The sequence below is a fragment of the Ranitomeya variabilis genome, chromosome 7, assembly GCF_051348905.1.
Source record: "Ranitomeya variabilis isolate aRanVar5 chromosome 7, aRanVar5.hap1, whole genome shotgun sequence".
NCBI lineage: Eukaryota > Metazoa > Chordata > Amphibia > Anura > Dendrobatidae > Ranitomeya > Ranitomeya variabilis.
Window position 1 is genome coordinate 2,110,943 of NC_135238.1, and position 23,841 is coordinate 2,134,783.

A 23,841-nucleotide genomic window follows, 5' to 3' on the forward strand; every position below is an offset into this window, starting at 1 on the left:
ACCGCTCATCACCACTAGGAGCCGGACCGCCCATCCATCACCACTAGGAGCCGGACCGCTCATCACCACTAGGAGCCGGACCGCCCATCCATCACCACTAGGAGCCGGACCGCTCATCACCACTAGGAGCCGGACCGCCCATCCATCACCACTAGGAGCCGGACCGCTCATCACCACTAGGAGCCGGACCGCCCATCCATCACCACTAGGAGCCGGACCGCTCATCACCACTAGGAGCCGGACCGCCCATCCATCACCACTAGGAGCCGGACCGCTCATCACCACTAGGAGCCGGACCGCCCATCCATCACCACTAGGAGCCGGACCGCTCATCACCACTAGGAGCCGGACCGCCCATCACCACTAGGAGCCGGACCGCCCATCACCACTAGGAGCCGGACCGCCCATCACCACTAGGAGCCGGACCGCTCATCACCACTAGGAGCCGGACCGCCCATCCATCACCACTAGGAGCCGGACCGCTCATCACCACTAGGAGCCGGACCGCCCATCCATCACCACTAGGAGCCGGACCGCCCATCCATCACTGCTATACCCATCCCTGCCGCCCATCGCTGACAGCCTGTGCTGGGGGCGGGGCCGACGTCACCAGCGGGCGGAGTAATAGAGACAAGAGCCGTGGTGGGCGGGCTGGAATGGGGGCGGGTTTCTAAAGTAGGCGGGGCTTCTGACACAGTCTCCAGCTTGCGACATCAGGTGCGGGCGTGGCATGATTTCTGTCACGTGACACGGATGTGCTGGCGCCGGCTAGTGACGTATTTCCTGCGCGTCCGTCCTCTCATGAGTAAAATCAAACATCGCGGGCGCCCGGAGCTGTGAGGAGAGCGCGGCCCCGGAGCTGGAGGCTGCTGAGACCCGTCCGCGGCTCCTCCCGCCATGCCGAAGAGGAAAGTGACGTTCGAGGATCTCCCGGAGGACGAGGAGAAAAGCAAGAGACGAGTGAGCAGGCGGCCGGAGCGTACCATCGTATATAGGGGGGGCCGGAGCGTGCCATTATATATAGGGGGAGGGGGGGGGGGCGGAGCGTGCCATTATATATAGGGGGGGGGCGGAGCGTGCCACTATATATAGGGGGCGGAGCGTGCCATTATATATAGGGGGGGCGGAGCGTGCCATTATATATAGGGGGGGCGGAGCGTGCCATTATATATAGGGGGCGGAGCGTGCCATTATATATAGGGGCGGAGCGTGCCATTATATATAGGGGGCGGAGCGTGCCATTGTATATAGGGGGGCGGAGCGTGCCATTATATATATATATATAGAGGGGGCGGAGCGTGCCATTATATATAGGGGGGGGGCGGAGCGTGCCACTATATATAGGGGGCGGAGCGTGCCATTATATATAGGGGGGCGGAGCGTGCCATTATATATAGGGGGCGGAGCGTGCCATTATATATAGGGGCGGAGCGTGCCATTATATATAGGGGGCGGAGCGTGCCATTGTATATAGGGGGGCGGAGCGTGCCATTATATATATATAGAGGGGGCGGAGCGTGCCATTATATATAGGGGGGCGGAGAGTGCCATTATATATAGGGGGGGCGGAGTGTGCCATTATATATAGGGCCGGAGCGTACCATTATATATATATATAGGGGCGTGGAGCGTACCATCGTATATAGGGGCGGAGCGTGCCATTATATATATATATATATAGGGGCGCGGAGCGTACCATCGTATATAGGGGGCCGGAGCGTGCCATTATATATAGGGGGCGGAGCGTGCCATTGTATATAGGGGGCGGAGCGTGCCATTGTATATAGGGGGCGGAGTGTGCCATTATATATAGGGGGCGGAGCGTGCCATTATATATATATAGGGGGCGGAGCGTACCATCGTATATAGGGGGAGACAGAGCGTACCATCGTATATAGGGGGGACGGAGCGTGTCATTATATATATATAGGGGGGCGGAGAGTGCCATTATATATAGGGGGAGACGGAGCGTACCATCGTATATAGGGGGGACGGAGCGTGCCATTATATATAGGGGGCGGAGCATGCCTATATATATAGGGGACGGAGCGTGCCATTATATATATATATAGGGGAGACGGAGCGTGCCATTATATATAGGGGATGGAGTGTGCCATTATATATAGGGGTGACGGAGCGTACCATCGTATATAGGGGGGACGGAGCGTACCATCGTATATAGGGGGGACGGAGCGTGCCATTATATATAGGGGGCGGAGCGTGCCATTATATATAGGGGCGGAGCTTGCCATTATATAGGGGAGACGGAGCGTGCCATTATATATAGGGGGGAGCGTGCCATTATATATAGGGGGCAGAGCGTGCCATTATATATAGGGGGACGGAGTGTGCCTATATATATATATATATATATATATATATATATATAGGGGGCGGAGCGTGCCATTATATATAGGGGGCGGAGCGTGCCATTATATATATATATATAGGGGAGACGGAGCGTGCCATTATATATAGGGGTGACGGAGCGTGCCATTATATATAGGGGGAGACGGAGCGTACCATCGTATATAGGGGCGGAGCGTGCCATTATATATAGGGGACGGAGCGTGCCATTATATATAGGGGCGGAGTGTGCCATTATATATAGGGGACGGAGCGTGCCATTATATATATAGGGGAGACGGAGCGTGCCATTATATATAGGGGGGGGCGGAGTGTGCCATTATATATAGGGGCGGAGTGTGCCATTATATATAGGGGCGGAGCGTGCCATTGTATATAGGGGCGGAGTGTGCCATTATATATAGGGGGACGGAGCGGGCCATTATATATAGGGGGGCGGAGTGTGCCATTATATATAGGGGGCGGAGCGTGTCATTATATATATAGGGGGCGGAGCGTGCCATTATATATAGGGGGGGCGCAGTGTGCCATTATATATAGGGGGGGCGGAGTGTGCCATTATATATAGGGGGGGCGGAGCGTGCCATAATATATATATATATATATATATATATATATATATATATATATATATATATATATATATATATATATATATATAGGGGGCGGAGCGTACCATCGTATATAGGGGGGCCGGAGCGTGCCATTATATATAGGGGGCGGAGCGTGCCATTATATATAGGGGGGGCGGAGCGTGCCATTGTATATAGGGGGGGCGGAGCGTGCCATTATATATATATATATATATATATATATATATATATATATATATATATATATATATATATATATATATATATATATATATATATATATATATATATTTATATATATATATATAGAGAGAGAGAGAGGGCGGAGTGTGCCATTATATATAGGGGGGGCGCAGTGTGCCATTATATATAGGGGGCGGAGCGTGCCATTATGTATATATAGGGGGCGGAGCGTACCATCGTATATAGGGGGGGCCGGAGCGTGCCACTATATATAGGGGGCGGAGCGTGCCATTGTATATAGGGGGGCGGAGCGTGCCATTGTATATAGGGGGGGACGGAGCGTGCCATTATATATAGGGGGGGGGGCGGAGCGTGCCATTATATATAGGGGGCGGAGCGTGCCATTATGTATAGGGGAGGCGGCGTGTGCCATTATATATAGGGGTGACGGAGCGTGCCATTATATATAGGGGGTGGAGCATGCCATTATATATAGGGGCGGATTTTGCCATTATATATAGGGGGTGGAGCGTGCCATTATATATATATATAGGGGAGACAGAGCGTGGCATTATATATAGGGGGACGAAGCGTGCCATTATATATAGGGGGCGGAGCGTGCCATTATATATAGGGGGCGGAGTGTGCCATTATATATAGGGGCGGAGCGTGCCATTATATATAGGGGGCGGAGCGTGCCATTATATATAGGGGAGACGGAGCGTGCCATTATATATAGGGGGGACGGAGTGTTCCATTATATATAGGGGGCAGATATATATATATATATGGGACGGAGCGTGCCATTATATATAGGGGGATGCAGCGTGCCATCATATATAGGGGGGCCGGAGCGTGCCATTATATATAGGGGGGATGGAGTGTTCCATTATATATAGGGGGTGGAGCGTGCCATTATATATAGGGGGGACGGAGCGTGCCATTATATATAGGGGGGGACGGAGCGTGCCATCGTATATATGGGGGGACGGAGCGTGCCATTATATATAGGGGGGGCGGAGCGTGCTATTATATATAGGGGGGACTTAGCGTGCCATTATATATATATATATATGGAGGACGGAGCGTGCCATCATATATGGGGGTTAGAACTAGAGCATCCCATTGGGGAGGTCTTAGAACTTTTCTGCCATTACTGATTTGAGGTAGTTTCTGTCAGTTTCCAGAGGAGGTCGGGGGTCCTGGCAGCCGCTTTAAGGGGAAGCATTCTCTGGACAGCGATGAGGAGGATGACGGAGAGGATGAATCTGGAGCTGACTCCAAGTATAACATGTTGGCCCCCGAGGACGTGGAAGGTGAGTGCCGACTGCTGCCGTCTCCTCTGAGAGCGCCCTATCAGCACCACCCCCTCGTGTGACTTATCCTGTCATCACACAGGGCAGGAGAGCGCCACCCTGGAGTCTGAGGGCGGAGTGCAGATCACACCCTTCAATCTGAATGAAGAGATGGAGGAAGGACATTTTGACTCTGAAGGAAACTATTTCTTAAAGAAGGAAGCGCAAATCCGAGACCACTGGCTGGAGAACATCGATTGGGTAACAAATCTCACCACTTTTTGGCTCGGCCCCCGCTCTTGGGCGCGACCCCTTCTCGGCTCCCATTGTTTTTTGCATGCCTCTACCCCTCCTCGGCACCAAGTGTTTGGCCCTTCCCCTCCCCTGTCTCCCAGTGTTTGGCGCGTCCGCTCCCTTGACTCCAGGTGTTTGGCACGTCCCCTCCTCGGCGCCAGGTGTTTGGCGCGTCCCCTCCCTTGACTCCAGGTGTTTGTCGCGTCCCCTCCTCGGCACCAAGTGTTTGGCGCGTCCCCTCCCTTGACTCCAGGTGTTTGGCCCGTCCCCTCCTCGGCGCCAGGTGTTTGGCGCGTCCCCTCCTCGGCGCCAGGTGTTTGGCGCTTCTCTTCCCCTGTCTCCCAGTGTTTGGCCCGTCCCCTCCCTCGGCTCCATATGTTTGGCGCGTCCCCTCCTCGGCGCCAGGTGTTTGGCGCGTCTCCTCCAGTCTCCCAGTGTTTGGCCCGTCCCCTCCCTCGGCTCCATGTGTTTGGCGCGTCCCCTCCTCGGCGCCAGGTGTTTGGCGCGTCTCCTCCAGTCTCCCAGTGTTTGGCCCGTCCCCTCCCTCGGCTCCATGTGTTTGGCGCGTCCCCTCCCTTGGCGCCAGGTGTTTGACGCGTCCCCTCCTCGGCTCCCACTGTCTGGCGCATCCCCTCCTCGGTGCCAGGTGTTTGGCGCTTCTCCTCCCCTGTCTCCCAGTGTTTGGCGCGTCTCTTCCCTCGGCTCCATGTGTTTGTCGCGTCCCCTCCTCAGCTCCCACTGTCTGGCACGTCCCCTCCTCGGCGTCAGGTGTTTGGCGCGTCCCCTCCTCGGCTCCATGTGTCTGGCGCGTCCCCTGCTCGGCTCCCCGTTTGGTGCATCCACTCCTTGGCTCCCCCCTGCTGACCACCATCTTCTGATGACCCTCTGTTCCGCAGGTTCGTATTAAGGAGCGGGAGGCCCCGCCAGCTTCCTCTGGGGCAGATCAAGAGTCAGACTCTGATGAAGGCCGTGCTCCCATGGAGATGAGGAACATCCTGGAGGAGATGTTGAAGGTGTTACAGCCAGGGGAAACTGTGGCCAAAGGCATCCAGCGCCTAGGAGGAAGTGGACCCCGGAAGAGATTGGTGAAACAAAGGGTCAAACAAAGCAGAGTGCAGCGGAGCCTTGCCATGACAGATCCGTCTGATCCTAAGGAGCGCATCGCGGAGGACAGGACAGATGTAGGAGCTGTAGCCACAGCAGAGCAGAGCGCGGAGGAGCCGAGCGGCACAGACACTCCGCAGGAGGACAAGCCTTTGGATCGTCTCATCTCCCTGGCTGATCAGATGGTTGCGCTCGGTGTGTACGAGGTCTATCAGGACTCGTACGAGAAGCTGGCCTTCAGACTGCGCACCATGGAGTCGCCGCCTGCACCGGCCCTGGACATGTTCGCAGATGAGGTGGAAGAGAAGACGTTGGCGACCAAGGAAGGTAATCCTGTCTTAGCAAGGGGCGCAGTGCGGGGGGGTGGCCGACTCTGACCCTCTGCTTTCTCTGTAGCTGTGCCAGCGGCGGATGAGGTTCTGTGGGAGTATAAGTGGGAGAATGAGGAGGCCGCCGAGCTGTACGGCCCATTCACCAGCACCCAGATGCAGGTAAGCGGCAGAACATACGTGTGCGGGGTGAAGCTTAGCCCTGTGTCATGCTTGGACTCCTGTTCCAGGAATGGGTGGAGGACGGATACTTCTCAGCGGGGGTCTACTGTCGGCGGGTGGACAGCTCCACGGGACAGTTCTACAACTCTCTCCGACTGGACTTTGATCTCTATGTATGAGGACGAGATGTGTGCCTGTGTCCACCTGTGGGGTGAAGACACCGCCGCAGGGAAGTCTGGAGCGTTGCTTCTGCTGAGGGGGTGAGGACGCACCTGCGGGGGAGTCCGGAGCGTTACTTCTGCCGAGGGGGTGAGGATGCACCTGCGGGGGAGTCCGGAGCGTTGCTTCTGCCGAGGACGGAGCGTTCTGTTTGCTGAATCTTGGGTGTGTGGTATTTGTAATAAAGGACTTTTATCAACCCTGGTGCAGTCTGTAAAATGCCGCCACCCCCTGCCCCTGTACATTGTATCCCTGAATCTCGAAAGAAAGGAGGTCGGCTTCCATGTCCATACAAGAAGTGTCCTGGAAGAAATGATACTTGTGGGCTTTACCGAGGAAGAAGTCTTTTGTAGAATAAACCACTACCAATTTGTCAATCTGGGATATATGTCTCATTGATCAGCAAGCGCGGAAATCATCCACAAACATCTTTTCTTTCCTGGATATCGTTCGGTCTTTTACTGAGCCGTGGATCTGTGGCAGCTCATGTGCGTCATTACATGCTTTATAGATGCTCAGAAAAGGTGAGTGTGATTTTGATGTTATCACCTGCCGTACTCCTCGGATAAGACCCTATGTTGTGCTGAGCTCTCCTACAGCTCTGCGACCATATAAGTGGAAAGAATGCCAAACTCATCTCACATCATCGCCAGCCGGCTTCCTCCAGCCCCCGACTGTGAGCTTCGCCTCATCGCCGCCCGGCCTCCTCCAGCCCACAACTGTGAGCCTTGCCTCATCGCCAGCCAGCTTCCTCCAGCCCCCGACTGTGAGCCTCATCGCCGCCCGGCTTCCTCCAGCCCCCGACTGTGAGCTTCGCCTCATCGCCGCCCGGCCTCCTCCAGCCCACAACTGTGAGCCTCGCCTCATCGCCAGCCAGCTTCCTCCAGCCCCCGACTGTGAGCCTCATCGCCGCCCGGCCTCCTCCAGCCCCCGACTGTGAGCTTCGCCTCATCGCCGCCCGGCCTCCTCCAGCCCACAACTGTGAGCCTCGCCTCATCGCCACCCAGCCCCCGACTGAGCCTCGCCTCATCGCCGCCCGGCCTCCTCCAGCCCCCGACTGTGAGCTTCGCCTCATTGCCGCCCGGCCTCCTCCAGCCCACAACTGTGAGCCTTGCCTCATCGCCAGCCAGCTTCCTCCAGCCCCCGACTGTGAGCCTCATCGCCGCCCGGCTTCCTCCAGCCCCCGACTGTGAGCTTCGCCTCATCGCCGCCCGGCCTCCTCCAGCCCACAACTGTGAGCCTCGCCTCATCGCCAGCCAGCTTCCTCCAGCCCCCGACTGTGAGCCTCATCGCCGCCCGGCCTCCTCCAGCCCCCGACTGTGAGCTTCGCCTCATCGCCGCCCGGCCTCCTCCAGCCCACAACTGTGAGCCTCGCCTCATCGCCACCCAGCCCCCGACTGTGAGCCTCGCCTCATCGCCGCCCGGCCTCCTCCAGCCCACAACTGTGAGCCTCGCCTCATCGCCAGCCAGCTTCCTCCAGCCCCCGACTGTGAGCCTCATCGCCGCCCGGCCTCCTCCAGCCCCCGACTGTGAGCCTCATCGCCAGCCAGCTTCCTCCAGCCCCCGACTGTGAGCCTCATCGCCGCCCGGCCTCCTCCAGCCCCCGACTGTGAGCTTCGCCTCATCGCCGCCCGGCCTCCTCCAGCCCACAACTGTGAGCCTCGCCTCATCGCCACCCAGCCCCCGACTGTGAGCCTCGCCTCATCGCCGCCCGGCCTCCTCCAGCCCACAACTGTGAGCCTCGCCTCATCGCCACCCAGCCCCCGACTGTGAGCCTCGCCTCATCGCCGCCCGGCCTCCTCCAGCCCCCGACTGTGAGCTTCGCCTCATCGCCGCCCGGCCTCCTCCAGCCCACAACTGTGAGCCTCGCCTCATCGCCACCCAGCCCCCGACTGTGAGCCTCGCCTCATCGCCGCCCGGCCTCCTCCAGTCCCGGACTGAGCCTCGCCTCATCCAGCCCCCGACTGTGCCTTGCCTCATCGTCGCCCGGCCTCATCTAGCTCCCAACTGTGAGCCTCGCCTCCTGCCTCTCATGGTGTGCTTGTAGCGTTGCTTCCTCAGGGTTGTATCGCTATTCCTCACTGACTGACTCCACCATTAAAGAGGAATCGCCCCTCTGTCCAGGAGCGCTGCCACCGATCGTCAGTGGTGGATGAGGCCGGGGAGCTGGGCCCCAATGATGAGGATGAGCCAATTCCCTCATCTCCCACCTGCACCCTTATCATCCCCTGTGGGAGCTGTGAGGGGATGATGAGTGCAGATTCCATCCGGAGCGCTGATCTGGGCCCTGCCGCCGGCTCATGAGTGCTCAGGACCTAGGCCGAGCGGAGCACCCACACAGCGGCTCAGAGTCCACAGCACATCCCACATACAGGCGAGCCAACCTAATGCAGCATTTGCTTGCTAATCTGCCAGTCCAGTAATCGGGAAGAAGCCAGAAAACGGACTACACTAACATTTGGAAGCCATCCAGCCTCATTGGCATCACAAGCCTGACTGAAACCCAGGACATCCAGCAGTGGGTCACATTTAGAGGAGTGAATAGATTGGGTCAGGGCTTATTCGGCAAGCTATAGTGCTTACTGAAGAAGCTGCGGAGGGAACCCGAATACCTGGAGCGCTCCGGCTGATCAGCTGCATGTGTCGCAGCCGTGTGACAGCCTGTGTGTTGGGCTCTCCATGCATGTGTTGTGACTGTCACACAGCCGTGACACATGCAGCTGCAGAGCCGAACATCTGATCAGCTGGAGTGCTCCAGGTATCCAGGTTCCCTCTGCAGCTTCTTCGGTAAGAAACATTCACCTAAACATTCAGTGATCTACAGGCAACATAAGAAACCTATGATACAGGCTCAGAAAGAGCAGAGTCCAAAGCCAGGACAAAAAGCTCCAGCACATCAAGAGGCAGCCGCTGCTGTCTATAAAGCTTCACAAGAAGAAACCTACGACATAGGCGCAGAAATAGCAGAGAGAGTCCAGGACAAGAAGCTCCAACATACCAAGAGATGGCCTCTGCAGTCTACAGAGCTTCATAAGAAGAAACCTATGACATAGACCCAGAAAAAGCAGAGAGTCCAAAGCCAGGACAAGAAGCTCCAACATACCAAGAGATGGCCTCTGCTGTCTACAAAGCTTCGCAAGAAGAAACCTACGACATAGGCCCAGAAATAGCATAGCGAGTCCAGGACTAGAAGCTCCAGTACAACAAGAGATGGCCTCTGCTGTCTACAAAGCTTCAAACAATGAAACCTACGACATAGACCCAGAAAGAACAGAGAGTCCAGGCCTATAAGCTCCAGTACAACAAGAGATGGCCTCTGCTGTCTACAGAGCTTCACAAGAAGAGAACTATGACAGACACAGAGAGTAGAGAGTCCAGGACAAGAAGCTCCGACTCCAAGAGATGGCCTCTGCAGTCTACAGAGCTTCATAAGAAGAAACCTACGACATAGACCCAGAAAAAGCAGAGAGTCCAAAGCCAGGACAAGAAGCTCCAACATACCAAGAGATGGCCTCTGCTGTCTACAAAGCTTCATAAGAAGAAACCTATGACATAGACCCAGAAAAAGCAGAGAGTCCAAAGCCAGGACAAGAAGCTCCAACATACCAAGAGATGGCCTCTGCTGTCTACAAAGCTTCGCAAGAAGAAACCTACGACATAGGCCCAGAAATAGCATAGCGAGTCCAGGACTAGAAGCTCCAGTACAACAAGAGATGGCCTCTGCTGTCTACAAAGCTTCAAACAATGAAACCTACGACATAGACCCAGAAAGAACAGAGAGTCCAGGCCTATAAGCTCCAGTACAACAAGAGATGGCCTCTGCTGTCTACAGAGCTTCACAAGAAGAGAACTATGACAGACACAGAGAGTAGAGAGTCCAGGACAAGAAGCTCCGACTCCAAGAGATGGCCTCTGCAGTCTACAGAGCTTCATAAGAAGAAACCTACGACATAGACCCAGAAAAAGCAGAGAGTCCAAAGCCAGGACAAGAAGCTCCAACATACCAAGAGATGGCCTCTGCTGTCTACAGAGCTTCATAAGAAGAAACCTATGACATAGACCCAGAAAAAGCAGAGAGTCCAAAGCCAGGACAAGAAGCTCCAACATACCAAGAGATGGCCTCTGCTGTCTACAAAGCTTCGCAAGAAGAAACCTACGACATAGGCCCAGAAATAGCAGAGAGAGTCCAGGACTAGAAGCTCCGGTACAACAAGAGATGGCCTCTGCTGTCTACACAGCTTCAAACAATGAAACCTACGACATAGACCCAGAAAGAACAGAGAGTCCAGGCCTATAAGCTCCAGTACAACAAGAGATGGCCTCTGCTGTCTACAGAGCTTCACAAGAAGAAACCTATGACAGGCCCAGAAAGAGCAGAGTCAGGACAAGAAGGTCCAGCACACCAAGAGACTTCCTCTGCTGTCTGCAGAGCTTCACAAGAAGAAACATGACATAGGCCCAGAAAGAGCCATATGTGGATGTACAGAACTGCTTAGCCATACGGAGACACTCTGGAGGGACAAAGCGCTATTTGCCTCCTGGAGTGGATTTTCTTAAAATAGTTTGCAGACTCCATATACAGAGCCCCCAAGTGCTAGAAGACCAGAATCCACCTCAAGTGACCACATTGCGGAAATTATACCCATTCCATGTGTGTTTTCCAGAAACCAACAGCAGTGGATATTACTGAGTAAATTGCAAACTGCGATTGTAGTAACCAGTACGTTATGCCAAGCTTATGCTTCTGGAGACACTCGCCTGTAAATTCGGCAGGCTCTCATCGCTACAGAAATATCAAACACGTGGATGCTAAATGTGGTTTAGACACACTGGGGCTCAGAAGGGAGGAGAACATTTGGATTTTGGAGTGCTGAATTTCTTTAGAGGGATGAGGAGCCATTTCACTTTTCCAGAGCCTTTGTGCTACCAGTAACATGGAAGCCCCCTATATTTCTGTTAACAGATGACCTGAGTGAGGACTTTCTTTTTTTTGTGGATTGAGTTGAAGCTTTTATTGGGAACATTTTACATAACATTTAGGATCACATTTATCCTGCGCTCTACGCTGAGCACTTACATCAGGGTTTCCATCTAAATCTCTGAGTGACGTGATTCAGATGAAACCCCCAAGGGATCCTTTCACTATAATGTGGCAGCAGAGATACTGTGGAGTCCATCTCGTCTTCTGCGGTTTCCTTCTTTTCTGAACTTCACAAAACTGTGGCCGACGGCACTTTTATGCACTCCTAATAAAAAGATGGACACAGTCGGGTCATAGGCGGCAAGACTGCGTCCACAGTTCCTCCATCTGCCTCATTATAGGGAATCTTTTGTTGAGGGTCCCAAGTGAATCACGTATTTCAGAGATGTAAGCGCTCTGTGCAGAGAGCAGGATAAATGTGCGCCGAGCCTTACTGCAATCTTTAGAAAGCAGAATGAACAAATCAACAGCAGGTGCAGAATTGGTTTTATTTTTTTATGCTGTTCCTCGCGCGGTATAAGTGATTAGGTGATTTTATTCTTCTGGTCGCTGCGATTAAAGCCATACCAGTTTTATATCTGGTTTTTAGGTTTGGCTGCTGTCACATTTTTTTTTTTTTTTTTACAAAAATTAGTTTTTGCATTCCCATATTTACACGGCTATAATTTTTCCATATTTTGGCTGACAGGTGATGGCTTGGTTTTTGTGGGACGAGTTGACGTTTTTATTGGTACCATTTTCGGATACATGACTATCGCTTTCTATTCAGATTTTTAGGAAGCAGAATGAAAAAAAAACAGCAAATTGGGATTTTTTGTTTTTGACATTGTCGTTCACTGTGGTAAAATTGGTACGGCAGCTTTATTCTTCGGTCAGTACGATTACAGCGATACCTCATTTATATTTTTTTATGTTTTGGCGCGTTTACACAAGTTATTTGATAGCAAAAATAATTAATTTGGCATCTCTATTCTGAGAGTGAACTTTTTTTTCCCCCGCTGATTGAGCTGTATGGCTTTTTTTTTTTTTGCAGGACAAGATGGACGTTTTTACTGGTACCATTTTTATTTGCATTCGCGCCTTTTTGATCGCATTTTATTCCGCATTTTTGTTCGGCGATATGATTTTTTTACAGTATGCACTGAAGGGGTTAACTAGTGACAATATTATAGGTCGGCTCGTTCTGGAGGCGGTGATACCGAATACGTGTACTTTTTTTTTTTCAAAAAAATATCTATTTATGGTTACAATGTTTTTTTTTATTACTATTTTGTGATTTATTTTTTTTTTAAATATATAGTTTTACTATTTTTTTTTTTTTGTACTTAGTCCAACAATGCAGTCTGATCGCTGTCATAATGCAGGAGCAGTGACATTCTGCTCTCACACAAACTCATTAGATTGTGCACTGCACATGATCTAACAAGCTTGCTAGAGCCTGGTGACCCGGACGTCGTCATGATGACATAGGGACATTATGGCAACGATTGTCCCCACGATGACGGGTGCCGGTCTGGGTGCAGAGGGGGCTCCCTCCCTCGGCATGCCTGCTAAATGCTGTGATTGCAGTATTTATGGGGTTAAAATGCTGTGCGGTCACCTCTCCTGCACTGTCTGGTGTCAGAATCCGAGACCATCGCACACGTAAAATCGCCATGACGTATCCATTCATCCAATGTCAGTAAGCACCTAGCAATCCTGGTGTATGGATACGTTCAATGTCGGGACAGGGTTACAATGTAAAAGATGACATATATATATAAAATTTATTTTTTCCTAAAATACAAAGGAAATGTGTCTGTAACTTTACGCCTTCGAGATCATTTCATCTACAACTTGCGTCACTGCTCACAACAGCAGCAATGCTGACCGGGGGTGCAGAAACGTTTACATGCCACCGTAGTGATGTCCCCTGACCTCTCAGCTTTGTCCCACATGCTCCGTGCATACAGCAATGCTCAGTCGCCCCTCATTTTATCACCGCAGCCTGATACTGGAGGGACGCGGACCCCTCTCTGTGATAGGACGGGATAGGTCATCAGTGTCAGAGCAGTGGTGGTCCCACACCTGGCCATGCCCGCAGCCTGATACTGGAAGGATGCGGACCCCTCTCCGTGATAGGACAGGATAAGTCATCAGTGTCAGAGCAGTGGTGGTCCCGCACCTGGCCATGCCCGCCGCACCACAGCCTGACATTGGAAGGACGTGGACTTCTCTACGAGAAAGGACGGGATAGGTCATCAGTGTCAGAGCAGTGGTGGTCCCGCACCTGGCCATGCCCGCAGCCTGACATTGGAAGGATGCGGACCCCTCTATGAGAAAGGACGGGATAGGTCATCAGTGTCAGAGCAGTGGTGGTCCCGCACCTGGCCATGCCTGCAGCCTGACATTGGGAGGACGCAGACCGCTCTCCGTGATAGGACAGGATAAGTCATCAGTGTCAGAGCAGTGGTGGTCCCGCACCTGGCCATGCCCGCAGCCTGACATTGGAAGGACGCGGACCCCTCTACGAGAAATGACGGGATAGGTCATCAGTGTCAGAGCAGTGGTGGTCCCGCACCTGGCCGTGCCTGCAGCCTGACATTGGAAGGACGCGGACTGCTCTATGAGAAAGGACGGGATAGGTCATCAGTGTCAGAGCAGTGGTGGTCCCACACCTGGCCATGCCCGCAGCCTGACATTGGAAGGATGCGGACCCCTCTATGAGAAAGGACGGGATAGGTCATCAGTGTCAGAGCAGTGGTGGTCCCGCACCTGGCCATGCCTGCAGCCTGACATTGGGAGGACGCAGACCGCTCTCCGTGATAGGACAGGATAAGTCATCAGTGTCAGAGCAGTGGTGGTCCCACACCTGGCCATGCCCGCAGCCTGACATTGGAAGGATGCGGACCCCTCTATGAGAAAGGACGGGATAGGTCATCAGTGTCAGAGCAGTGGTGGTCCCACACCTGGCCATGCCTGCAGCCTGACATTGGAAGGATGCGGACCCCTCTATGAGAAAGGACGGGATAGGTCATCAGTGTCAGAGCAGTGGTGGTCCCGCACCTGGCTATGCCCGCAGCCTGACATTGGAAGGACGCGGACCCCTCTATGAGAAAGGACGGGATAGGTCATCAGTGTCAGAGCAGTGGTGGTCCCGCACCTGGCTATGCCCGCAGCCTGACATTGGAAGGACGCGGACCCCTCTACGAGAAATGACGGGATAGGTCATCAGTGTCAGAGCAGTGGTGGTCCCGCACCTGGCCGTGCCTGCAGCCTGACATTGGAAGGACGCGGACCCCTCTACGAGAAATGACGGGATAGGTCATCAGTGTCAGAGCAGTGGTGGTCCCACAGCTGGTTGTGCCTGCAGCACCGTAGCCTGACATTGTAAGGACACGGACCCCTCTCAGAGATAGGATGGGATAGTGTCAGAGCAGTGGTGGTCCCACACCTGGCCCTGCCCGCTGCACCACAGCCTGACATTGGAAGGACGTGGACTGCTCTATGAGAAAGGACGGGATAGGTCATCAGTGTCAGAGCAGTGGTGGTCCCACACCTGGCCATGCCCGCAGCCTGACATTGGAAGGATGCGGACCCCTCTATGAGAAAGGACGGGATAGGTCATCAGTGTCAGAGCAGTGGTGGTCCCACACCTGGCCATGCCCGCAGCCTGACATTGGAAGGATGCGGACCCCTCTATGAGAAAGGACGGGATAGGTCATCAGTGTCAGAGCAGTGGTGGTCCCACAGCTGGCCATGCCCACAGCCTGACATTGGAAGGACGTGGACTGCTCTATGAGAAAGGACGGGATAGGTCATCAGTGTCAGAGCAGTGGTGGTCCCGCACCTGACCATGCCTGCAGCCTGACATTGGAATGATACGGACCTCTCTACAAGAAAGGGTGGTATAAGTCATCAGAGTCAGAGCAGTGGTGGTCCCACAGCTGGTTTTGCCTGCAGCACCGTAGCCTGACATTGGAAGGACGTGGACCCCTCTCAGAGATAGGACAGGACAAATATCAGTGTCAGAGCAGTGGTGGTCCCACACCTGGCCATGCCCGCCGCACCACAGCCTGACATTGGAAGGCAGACCCCTCTCTGGGATAGGTCATCAGTGTCAGAGCAGTGGTGGTCCCGCACCTGGCCATGCCCGCCGCACCACAGCCTGACATTGGAAGGATGCGGACCTCTCTACGAGAAAGGACGGGATAGGTCATCAGTGTCAGAGCAGTGGTGGTCCCGCACCTGGCCGTGCCTGCAGCACTGTAGCCTGATACTGGAACAACGCGGACCCCTCTCCGTGATAGGACAGGATAAGTCATCAGTGTCAGAGCAGTGGTGGTCCCACACCTGGCCGTGCCTGCAGCCTGACATTGGAAGGACGCGGACTGCTCTATGAGAAAGGATGGGATAGTGTCAGAGCAGTGGTGGTCCCACACCTGGCCATGCCTGCAGCCTGACATTGGAAGGATGCGGACCCCTCTACGAGGAAGGACGGGATAGGTCATCAGTGTCAGAGCAGTGGTGGTCCCACACCTGGACATGCCTGAAGTCTGACAATTGGAAGGATGCGGACCCCTCTACGAGGAAGGACGGGATAAGTCATCAGTGTCAGCAGTGGTGGTCCCACACCTGGTTGTGCCTGCAGCACCGTAGCCTGACATTGTAAGGACGTGGACCCCTCTCCGTGATAGGACAGGACAAGTCATCAGTGTCAGAGCAGTGGTGGTCCCACACCTGGCCATGCCCGACGCACCACAGCCTGACATTGGAAGAAGGCAGACCCCTCTCTGGGATAGGTCATCAGTGTCAGAGCAGTGGTGGTCCCACACCTGGCCGTGCTCGGAGCACTGTAGCCTGACATTGGAAGGACGTGGACCCCTCTCTGAGATAGGACAGGATAGTGTCAGAGCAGTGGTGGTCCCACACCTGGCCTTGCCTGCAGTCTGACATTGGATGGACTCTGACCCTTTTTTCCGTGATAGAACAGAGTAAGTCATCAGTGTCAGAAGAGTGGTGGTCCCACACCTGGCCATGCCCGCAGCACCACCGCCTTACATTGGATGGACGTGGACCCCTCTCCGAGATAGGACGGGATAGTGTCAGCTGTGGTGGTCCCAACACCTGAACGTGCCCGCAGCACCATAGACTGAGTGAGGCCGTACTCCTATTCACTTTGACCCCCAGTGATCTGACATTGACGGCGAACCCTAAGAACCTCTTTACTCCGTACTGCACTGATTGAGGGTTTTCCATGGATCTGTAACTCTTCAGTACTGGTGGGGCTGCTGTCAGTTGACCAGGTAGGCGCGAAGGCAGTCTGCAGATTTGGCTCCTGGTGGACAGAAGATCAGCTCAGATTGGGGTGGGGTACAAATGGGCTTTATTCTGAAGCTGATCCATCAGATCCACTATAAGGATCAGTCCCTATACATACATCATGGCCATCCACACACCATCTTCAGTTATACGAGGAGTTCAGAGATGGTGGCGTCAGAAGACTTCATCTTGTGAAGCGTCTCACAGCAGGATGCCTGTAACAGACTGGAGACGCTGGACAGTCGTAGTCTCCAACTGCCGCAGCACGTGATGGTTGTCAGACAATTCCAAGAAATAACACTAAATTCAGGCCTCAAATTTCTGGTAAATGGACTCGACGTAGAGGAGAACTTTCTGCCAGTCTGGACCTTGTGTCTGGAGCATGTGGTCAGTGGTCTACAGAGAGGACAAGAGTCAGAAACAGTAGAGGTGGAGAAGGCAGAGACGGACAACATAGGGGGTGATTACCAGCAATGGGGGGATCCCCGCACTTTCCGCCACCTGGAAGGCCAACTGCAGGTTCTTCCTCTGTAAGAGAGTTCAACATTTGTGACCCCAGTGCTCTGCACCCTGAAAGATGGCGCAGAGATGGCGACATACCTTCTCCAGGGGGCGCAGCTGAGAGTACGGGATACTCTGCGGGAGGTAGGAGTGCAGGAGAGCGCACAGAGCCATGCCGTCCACCCACGAGGTGCTGAAGTTCGTGATGACCACATGCTGCAAGACGTGCAAGAACTTCAGTGTTTGGTGATGGGCGGGCGATCCCTGCAGCTCACACAGTGGACAGGCGATCCCTACAGCTCACACAGTGGACGGGCGATCCCTACAGCTCACACAGTGGACGGGCGATCCCTGCAGCTCACACAGTGGACGGGCGATCCCTACAGCTCACACAGTGGACGGGCGATCCCTACAGCTCACACTGTGGACGGGCGATCCCTACAGCTCACACTGTGGACGGGCGATCCCTACAGCTCACACTGTGGACGGGCGATCCCTACAGCTCACACTGTGGACGGGCGATCCCTACAGCTCACACTGTGGACGGGCGATCCCTACAGCTCACACAGTGGACGGGCGATCCCTGCAGCTCACACAGTGGACGGGCGATCCCTACAGCTCACACAGTGGACGGGCGATCCCTACAGCTCACAGTGGACGGGCGATCCCTACAGCTCACACAGTGGACGGGCGATCCCTGCAGCTCACACAGTGGACGGGCGATCCCTACAGCTCACACAGTGGACGGGCGATCCCTACAGCTCACACAGTGGATGGGTGATCCCTACAGCTCACACAGTGGACGGGTGATCCCTACAGCTCACACAGTGGACGGGCGATCCCTACAGCTCACAGTGGACGGGCGATCCCTACAGCTCACACAGTGGACGGGCGATCCCTGCAGCTCACACAGTGGACGGGTGATCCCTACAGCTCACACAGTGGACGGGTGATCCCTACAGCTCACACAGTGGACGGGCGATCCCTACAGCTCACACAGTGGACGGGTGATCCCTACAGCTCGCACAGTGGACGGGTGATCCCTACAGCTCACACAGTGGATGGGTGATCCCTACAGCTCACACAGTGGACGGGTGATCCCTACAGCTCACACAGTGGATGGGTGATCCCTGCAGCTCACACAGTAGAACTGCAGGTCAGGGAATCTGACTTGCAGTTGTCAGATGATCCCTGAGCCGTGTAATCTGCTGGGGGAGCCGGACAATCGCTCTCTGCACCCACCTTGTACCCGCAGGTGCGGTCCTGGGCCCAGCGCAGGAAAACTCCTCTTTTTGAACCTCCATAACGGCGGAAAAAGGAGCCAGAATCTTCAGTCAAATTCTCCCTGAGTAAATATGAAAGATCAGAAGCAGCCCAACATGGCGGTCGTGTAATGGTCCACTAGTTAACGTGTGCAGAGCTGTGTCACTCACGTGGCTTTTGACTGGTTTAATAGGGTTTCCAGGCTTCCTCTTCTCTCTCTGCGAGATGTTGTGGCTTCTGGTAATGGAGACACATATAAGTATCAGTTATGGGACAATTACACTCATCATTGAGAGAGGACGTGTCACCCTCATCCTGAGCATAGACGTATGGCTTCATTATAAATTGTAAATGGAGAAAGCGCTAATACTACATCTGACAACATTGTGTTCTACGACCCCTCGCTGTGAACAGGTAATTGAAGTGGGTATTCTGATGGAGAGCAGACACAGACTTTTCTCCCTCTGTGGATAACTTTTCTTGTCTTCAAAAGTGGCACAGGCTAATGGGAGACACTCTGGTACCGGATTACAGTTATGAACATTGATTATTTTTAGTGACAGATGTAGGTCCTATAGTACTGAGACATATTTTCAGCATCATGGCCCAGGGACAAAAGCAATGCCTATACTTGCATTGTAATGCGGTGTGCTGATCAGCCTCCAACTAATATTGGCCCGATGGACAAAGCTGGATATGCCATGTCTCCTATCTGTCGCACGCTGAAATCATGATCGGCATTATATATCTGCCGCCTGGGACCTTCAGGGGGGCAGATATTCTTATATCAGGAATCTCATCATTTTTAGTACCTGAGCCGCCATCTGATCATCAGCGGCTCGTATGTGGGAGTGCTTGGAACCTGCTAAAAGCAGATCCTGAATTTTTGCCATTGTCCGGTGCTGGGAGATGCAGCTCGCTGTAGTTCTGCATCATTTTCCCAGAGTGCTCCCGTCAGCCAAGTTCTGCGCCATTCCCATGACATCAGGTTTAGTCCTTTTTATTTTATGTAATTGTATATATTGTATTGTTTTGTTACCATTCTGTATCATCTTTGGATAAACGCTGCCTATCTTTCCATATTAAATATATAGCATTTAATAGCTCTGTATCCCTTGCTCTGAAAACGGCATCCTGAAGCCATATGCTAACTGTCCTATCGGCCTGTACATACGACTGATGGTGACAGTTTTTTTCTGTGGCTATTGTGGAGCTTGGCAGTGACCATACCGGGGGAAGGGTGTGTGTGTGTGTGTGTGTGTATACAGTGGGTACGGAAAGTATTCACACCCCTTTACATTTTTCACTCTTTGTTTCATTGCAGCCATTTGTAAATGCAAAAAAGTTAATTTTTTTCTCATTAATGTGCACTCTGCACCCCATCTTGACTGAAAATAACAGAAATGTAGAAATTTGAGCAATTTTAATAAGAAAAACTGAAATATCACATGGTCATAAGTCTTCAGCCCCTTTGCTCAGACACTCATATGTAAGTCCCTTGCTGTCCATTTCCTTGTGATCCTCCTTGAGATGGTCCTCCTACATTGGAGTCCAGCTGTGTGTAATTTAACTGATAGGACTTGATTTGGAAAGGCGCACACCTGTCTATATAAGACCTCACAGCTCACAGTGCATGTCAGACCAAATGAGGATCATGAGGTCAAAGGAACTGGCCAAGGAGCTCAGAGGCAAAATTGTGGCAAGGCACAGATCTGGCCAAGGTTACAACAGAATATCTGCAGTACTCAAGGTTCCTAAGAGCACAGTGGTCTCCATAATCCTTAAATGGAAGAAGTTTGGGACAACCAGAAGTCTTCCTAGACCTGGCCGTCCAGCCAAACTGAGCAATCGTGGGAGAAGAGCCTTGGTGAGAGGTAAAGAAGAACCCCAAGATCACTGTGGCTGAGCTCCAGAGATGCAGTATGGAGAAAGTTCCACAAAGTCACCTATCACTGCAGCCTCCACCAGTCAGGCCTTTATGGCAGAGTGGCCTGACGGAAGCCTCTCCTCAATGCAAGACATATGAAAGCCGGCATAGAGTTTGCTAAAAAAAACATATGAAGGACTCCCAGACTATGAGAAATAAGATTCTCTTCTCTGATGAGATGAAGATAGACCTTTATGGTGATAATTCTAAGTGGTATGTGTGGAGAAAACCAGGCACTGCTCATGACCTGCCCAATACAATCCCAACAGTGAAACATGGTGGTGGCAGCATCATGCTATGGGGGTGTTTTTCAGCTGCAGGGACAGGACGACTGATTGTCATTGAAGGAAACATGAATGCGGCCAAGTACAGAGATATCCTGGATGAAATCCTCTTCCAGAGTGCTCTGGACCTCAAACTTGGCCGAAGGTTCACCTTCCAACAAGACAATGACCCTAAGCACACAGCTAAAATAACAAAGGAGCAGCTTCAGAACAACTCTGTGACCATTCCTGACCGGCCCAGCCAGAGCCCTGACCTAAACCCAATGGAGCATCTCTGGAGAGACCTGAAAATGGCGTCCACCAACGATCACCATCCAACCTGACGGAACTGGAGAGGATCTGCAACGAAGAATGGCCGAGGATCCCCAGATCCAGGGGTCAAAAACTTGTATCATTCCAAAGAAGAGTCATGGCTGTACTAGCTCAAAAGGTGCTTCTACTCAATACTGAGCAAAGGGGCAGAAGACTTATGATCATGGGAGATTTCAGTTTTTGTTTTTTAATAAATTTATAAACATTTCTACATTTCTGGGTTTTTTTCAGTCAAGATGGGGTGCAGAGTGCACATTACTGTGTGTGTGTGTGTGTGTGTGTGTGTGTGTATGTGTATGTATGTGTATATATATATATATATATATATATATATATATATATATATATATATATATATATATATATATATATACACACACTGCTCAAAAAAATAAAGGGAATACTAAAATCCCACATCCTAGATATCACTAAATGAAATATTCCAGTTGTAAATATTTATTCATTACATAGTGGATTGTGTTGAGAACAATAAAACCTAAAAATGATCAACGTAAATCACAACTAATATCCCACGGAGGTCTGGAGTTGGAACGATGCTCAAAATCAAAGTGGAAAATGAAGTTGCAGGCAGATCTAACTTCAGTGGAAATGGCTCATGACAAGGAAATGATGCTCAGTAGTGTGTGTGGCCTCCACGTGCCTGTATGATTTCCCTACAATGCCTGGGCATGCTCCTGATGAAGTGGTGGATGGTCTCCTGAGGGATCTCCTCCCAGACATGGACTAAAGCATCCGCCAACTCATGGACAGTCTGTGGTGCAACGTGACGTTGGTGGATGGAGCGAGACATGATGTCCCAGATGTGCTCAATCGGATTCAGGTCTGGGGAACGGGCGGCCAGTCCAAAGCTTCAATGCCTTCATCTTGCAGGAACTGCTGACACACTCCAGCCACATGAGGTCTGGCATTTTCCTGCATTAGGAGGGACCCAGGGCCAACCGCACCAGCATATGGTCTCACAAGGGGTCAGAGGATCTCATCTCTGTACCTAATGGCAGTCAGGCTACCTCTGGCGAGCACATGGAGGGCTGTGCGGCCCTCCAAAGAAATGCCACCCCACACCATTACTGACCCACTGCCAAACCAGTCATGCTGAAGGATGTTGCAGACAGCAGATCGCTCTCCACAGCATCTCCAGACTGTCACATCTGTCACATGTGCTCAGTGTGAACCTGCTTTCATCTGTGAAGAGCACAGGGCGCCAGTGGTGAATCTGCCAATCCTGGTGTCCTGTGGCAAATGCCAAGCGTCCTGCACGGTGTTGGGCTGTGAGCACAACCCCCATCTGTGGACGTCGGGCACTCGGACCATCCTCATGGAGTCGGTTTCTAACCATTTGTGCAGACACATGCACATTTGTGGCCTGCTGGAGGTCATTCTGCAGGGCTCTGGCAGTGCTCCTCCTGTTCCTCCTTGCACAAAGGCTGAGGTAGCGGTCCTACTGCTGGGTTATTGCCCTCCTACAGCCCCCTCCACGTCTCCTGGTGTACTAGCCTGTCTTCTGGTAGCGCTTCCAGCCTCTGGACACTACGCTGACAGACACAGCAAACCTTCTTGCCACAGCTCACATTGATGTGCCATCCTGGATGAGCTGCACTACCTGAGCCACTTGTGTGGGTTGTAGAGTCCGTCTCATGCTACCACGAGTGTAAAAGCACAACCAACATTCAAAAGTGACCAAAACATCAGCCAGAAAGCATTGGTACTGAGATGTGGTCTGTGGTCCCCACCTGCAGAACCACTCCTTTATTGAGGGGGGTCTTGATAATTGCCAATAATTTCCATCTGTTGTCTATTCCATTTGCACAACAGCATGTGACATTGATTGTCAAACAGTGTTGTTCGTAAGTGGACAGTGTGATTTCACAGAAGTGTGATTTACTTGGAGTTAGATTCTGTTTAAGTGTTCCCTTTATTTTTTGAGCAGCGTTTACGTATATGTGTATTATATATATATATATGTATATATCATGTGTTGTATCGGATGTGTATGCATCATACTCTCACTGGGAAGCGCACAGTAGCCTGCTTAGTAGCGAAAAGAGCCACGGCCTCGTCCATCAATCGTCAGTCAATTGTGTGATTATCCTGATGAGTGGGGGCAGTGGATTGCTGGTCCATGAGAAGTTGGTGGCAGCGGAGAGATCTCTGTGTTATCCGCTGGCTGTTCCCTGACAGTTAATACCAGGATTCATGGACTATATTGTGAGAGGGGAAAAGGAGCAGAGGACGGTTGGAGCATCCTAATGGCTCTCCTATGACATCATATGTAGCAGGGAGAAGACCGACAGAAGAGACCCTCGCTGGGAGACCTCTGAGGTTCATGGATTTCTAATGTGGGAAATAATGTGTCTGCTGCAGCATAAAGAGTAACGTCCAAGGTCAATCCTGTATCATTAATGTGGGAAATGTCACCTGAGTCCCGGGCGCGGGCACTGCTGGGAGGCACGCTCATCAGACTGCTGGACTTTATGATAGGGTCCTGCAAAGAGAGAAGAGTAAGTGGAGAAGTGACAGCCACACATAGGATGTGAGGGCTCCACCTACTCGCATGGAGGAAAGGATGACTCCGCGAGGAAGGCTGCGGTATCCCTGCAGAGAACCATTCACAGTCGGGGTCTCTACCCAATCCACAGAGTCAGATCTAGACAGAAAGACTACAGTTAATCCTCAGCATCCATCAGCTCTCGATGTGCACCCCACAC

General features: G+C 52.5%; 2 protein-coding genes across 2 annotated transcripts in view; one reads left to right on the plus strand and one right to left on the minus strand.

The window, feature by feature from the left end:
• The first annotated feature begins 549 nt into the window (after positions 1-549).
• On the plus strand, positions 550-6,745 carry CD2BP2 (CD2 cytoplasmic tail binding protein 2). The gene is made up of 6 exons (XM_077273638.1): positions 550-960; positions 4,324-4,459; positions 4,542-4,699; positions 5,629-6,163; positions 6,233-6,327; positions 6,396-6,745. Exons 1-6 carry the CDS (start codon positions 898-900, stop codon positions 6,504-6,506), a joined length of 1,098 nt encoding a protein of 365 aa, XP_077129753.1. The 5' UTR covers positions 550-897; the 3' UTR covers positions 6,507-6,745.
• A 10,130-nt stretch (positions 6,746-16,875) lies between these two features.
• Positions 16,876-23,841, minus strand: part of LOC143785004 (uncharacterized) — a 39,518-nt gene continuing 32,552 nt past the window's right edge. The window contains exons 7-13 of the mRNA XM_077273645.1: positions 23,684-23,780; positions 23,552-23,618; positions 18,763-18,829; positions 18,572-18,674; positions 17,429-17,545; positions 17,297-17,356; positions 16,876-17,224 (exon numbers count right to left, since the gene is read on the minus strand). Coding sequence (XP_077129760.1) covers positions 17,135-17,224; positions 17,297-17,356; positions 17,429-17,545; positions 18,572-18,674; positions 18,763-18,829; positions 23,552-23,618; positions 23,684-23,780 — 601 coding nt within the window. The 3' untranslated portion in view covers positions 16,876-17,134. The remainder of the gene's footprint in view (positions 17,225-17,296; positions 17,357-17,428; positions 17,546-18,571; positions 18,675-18,762; positions 18,830-23,551; positions 23,619-23,683; positions 23,781-23,841) is intronic.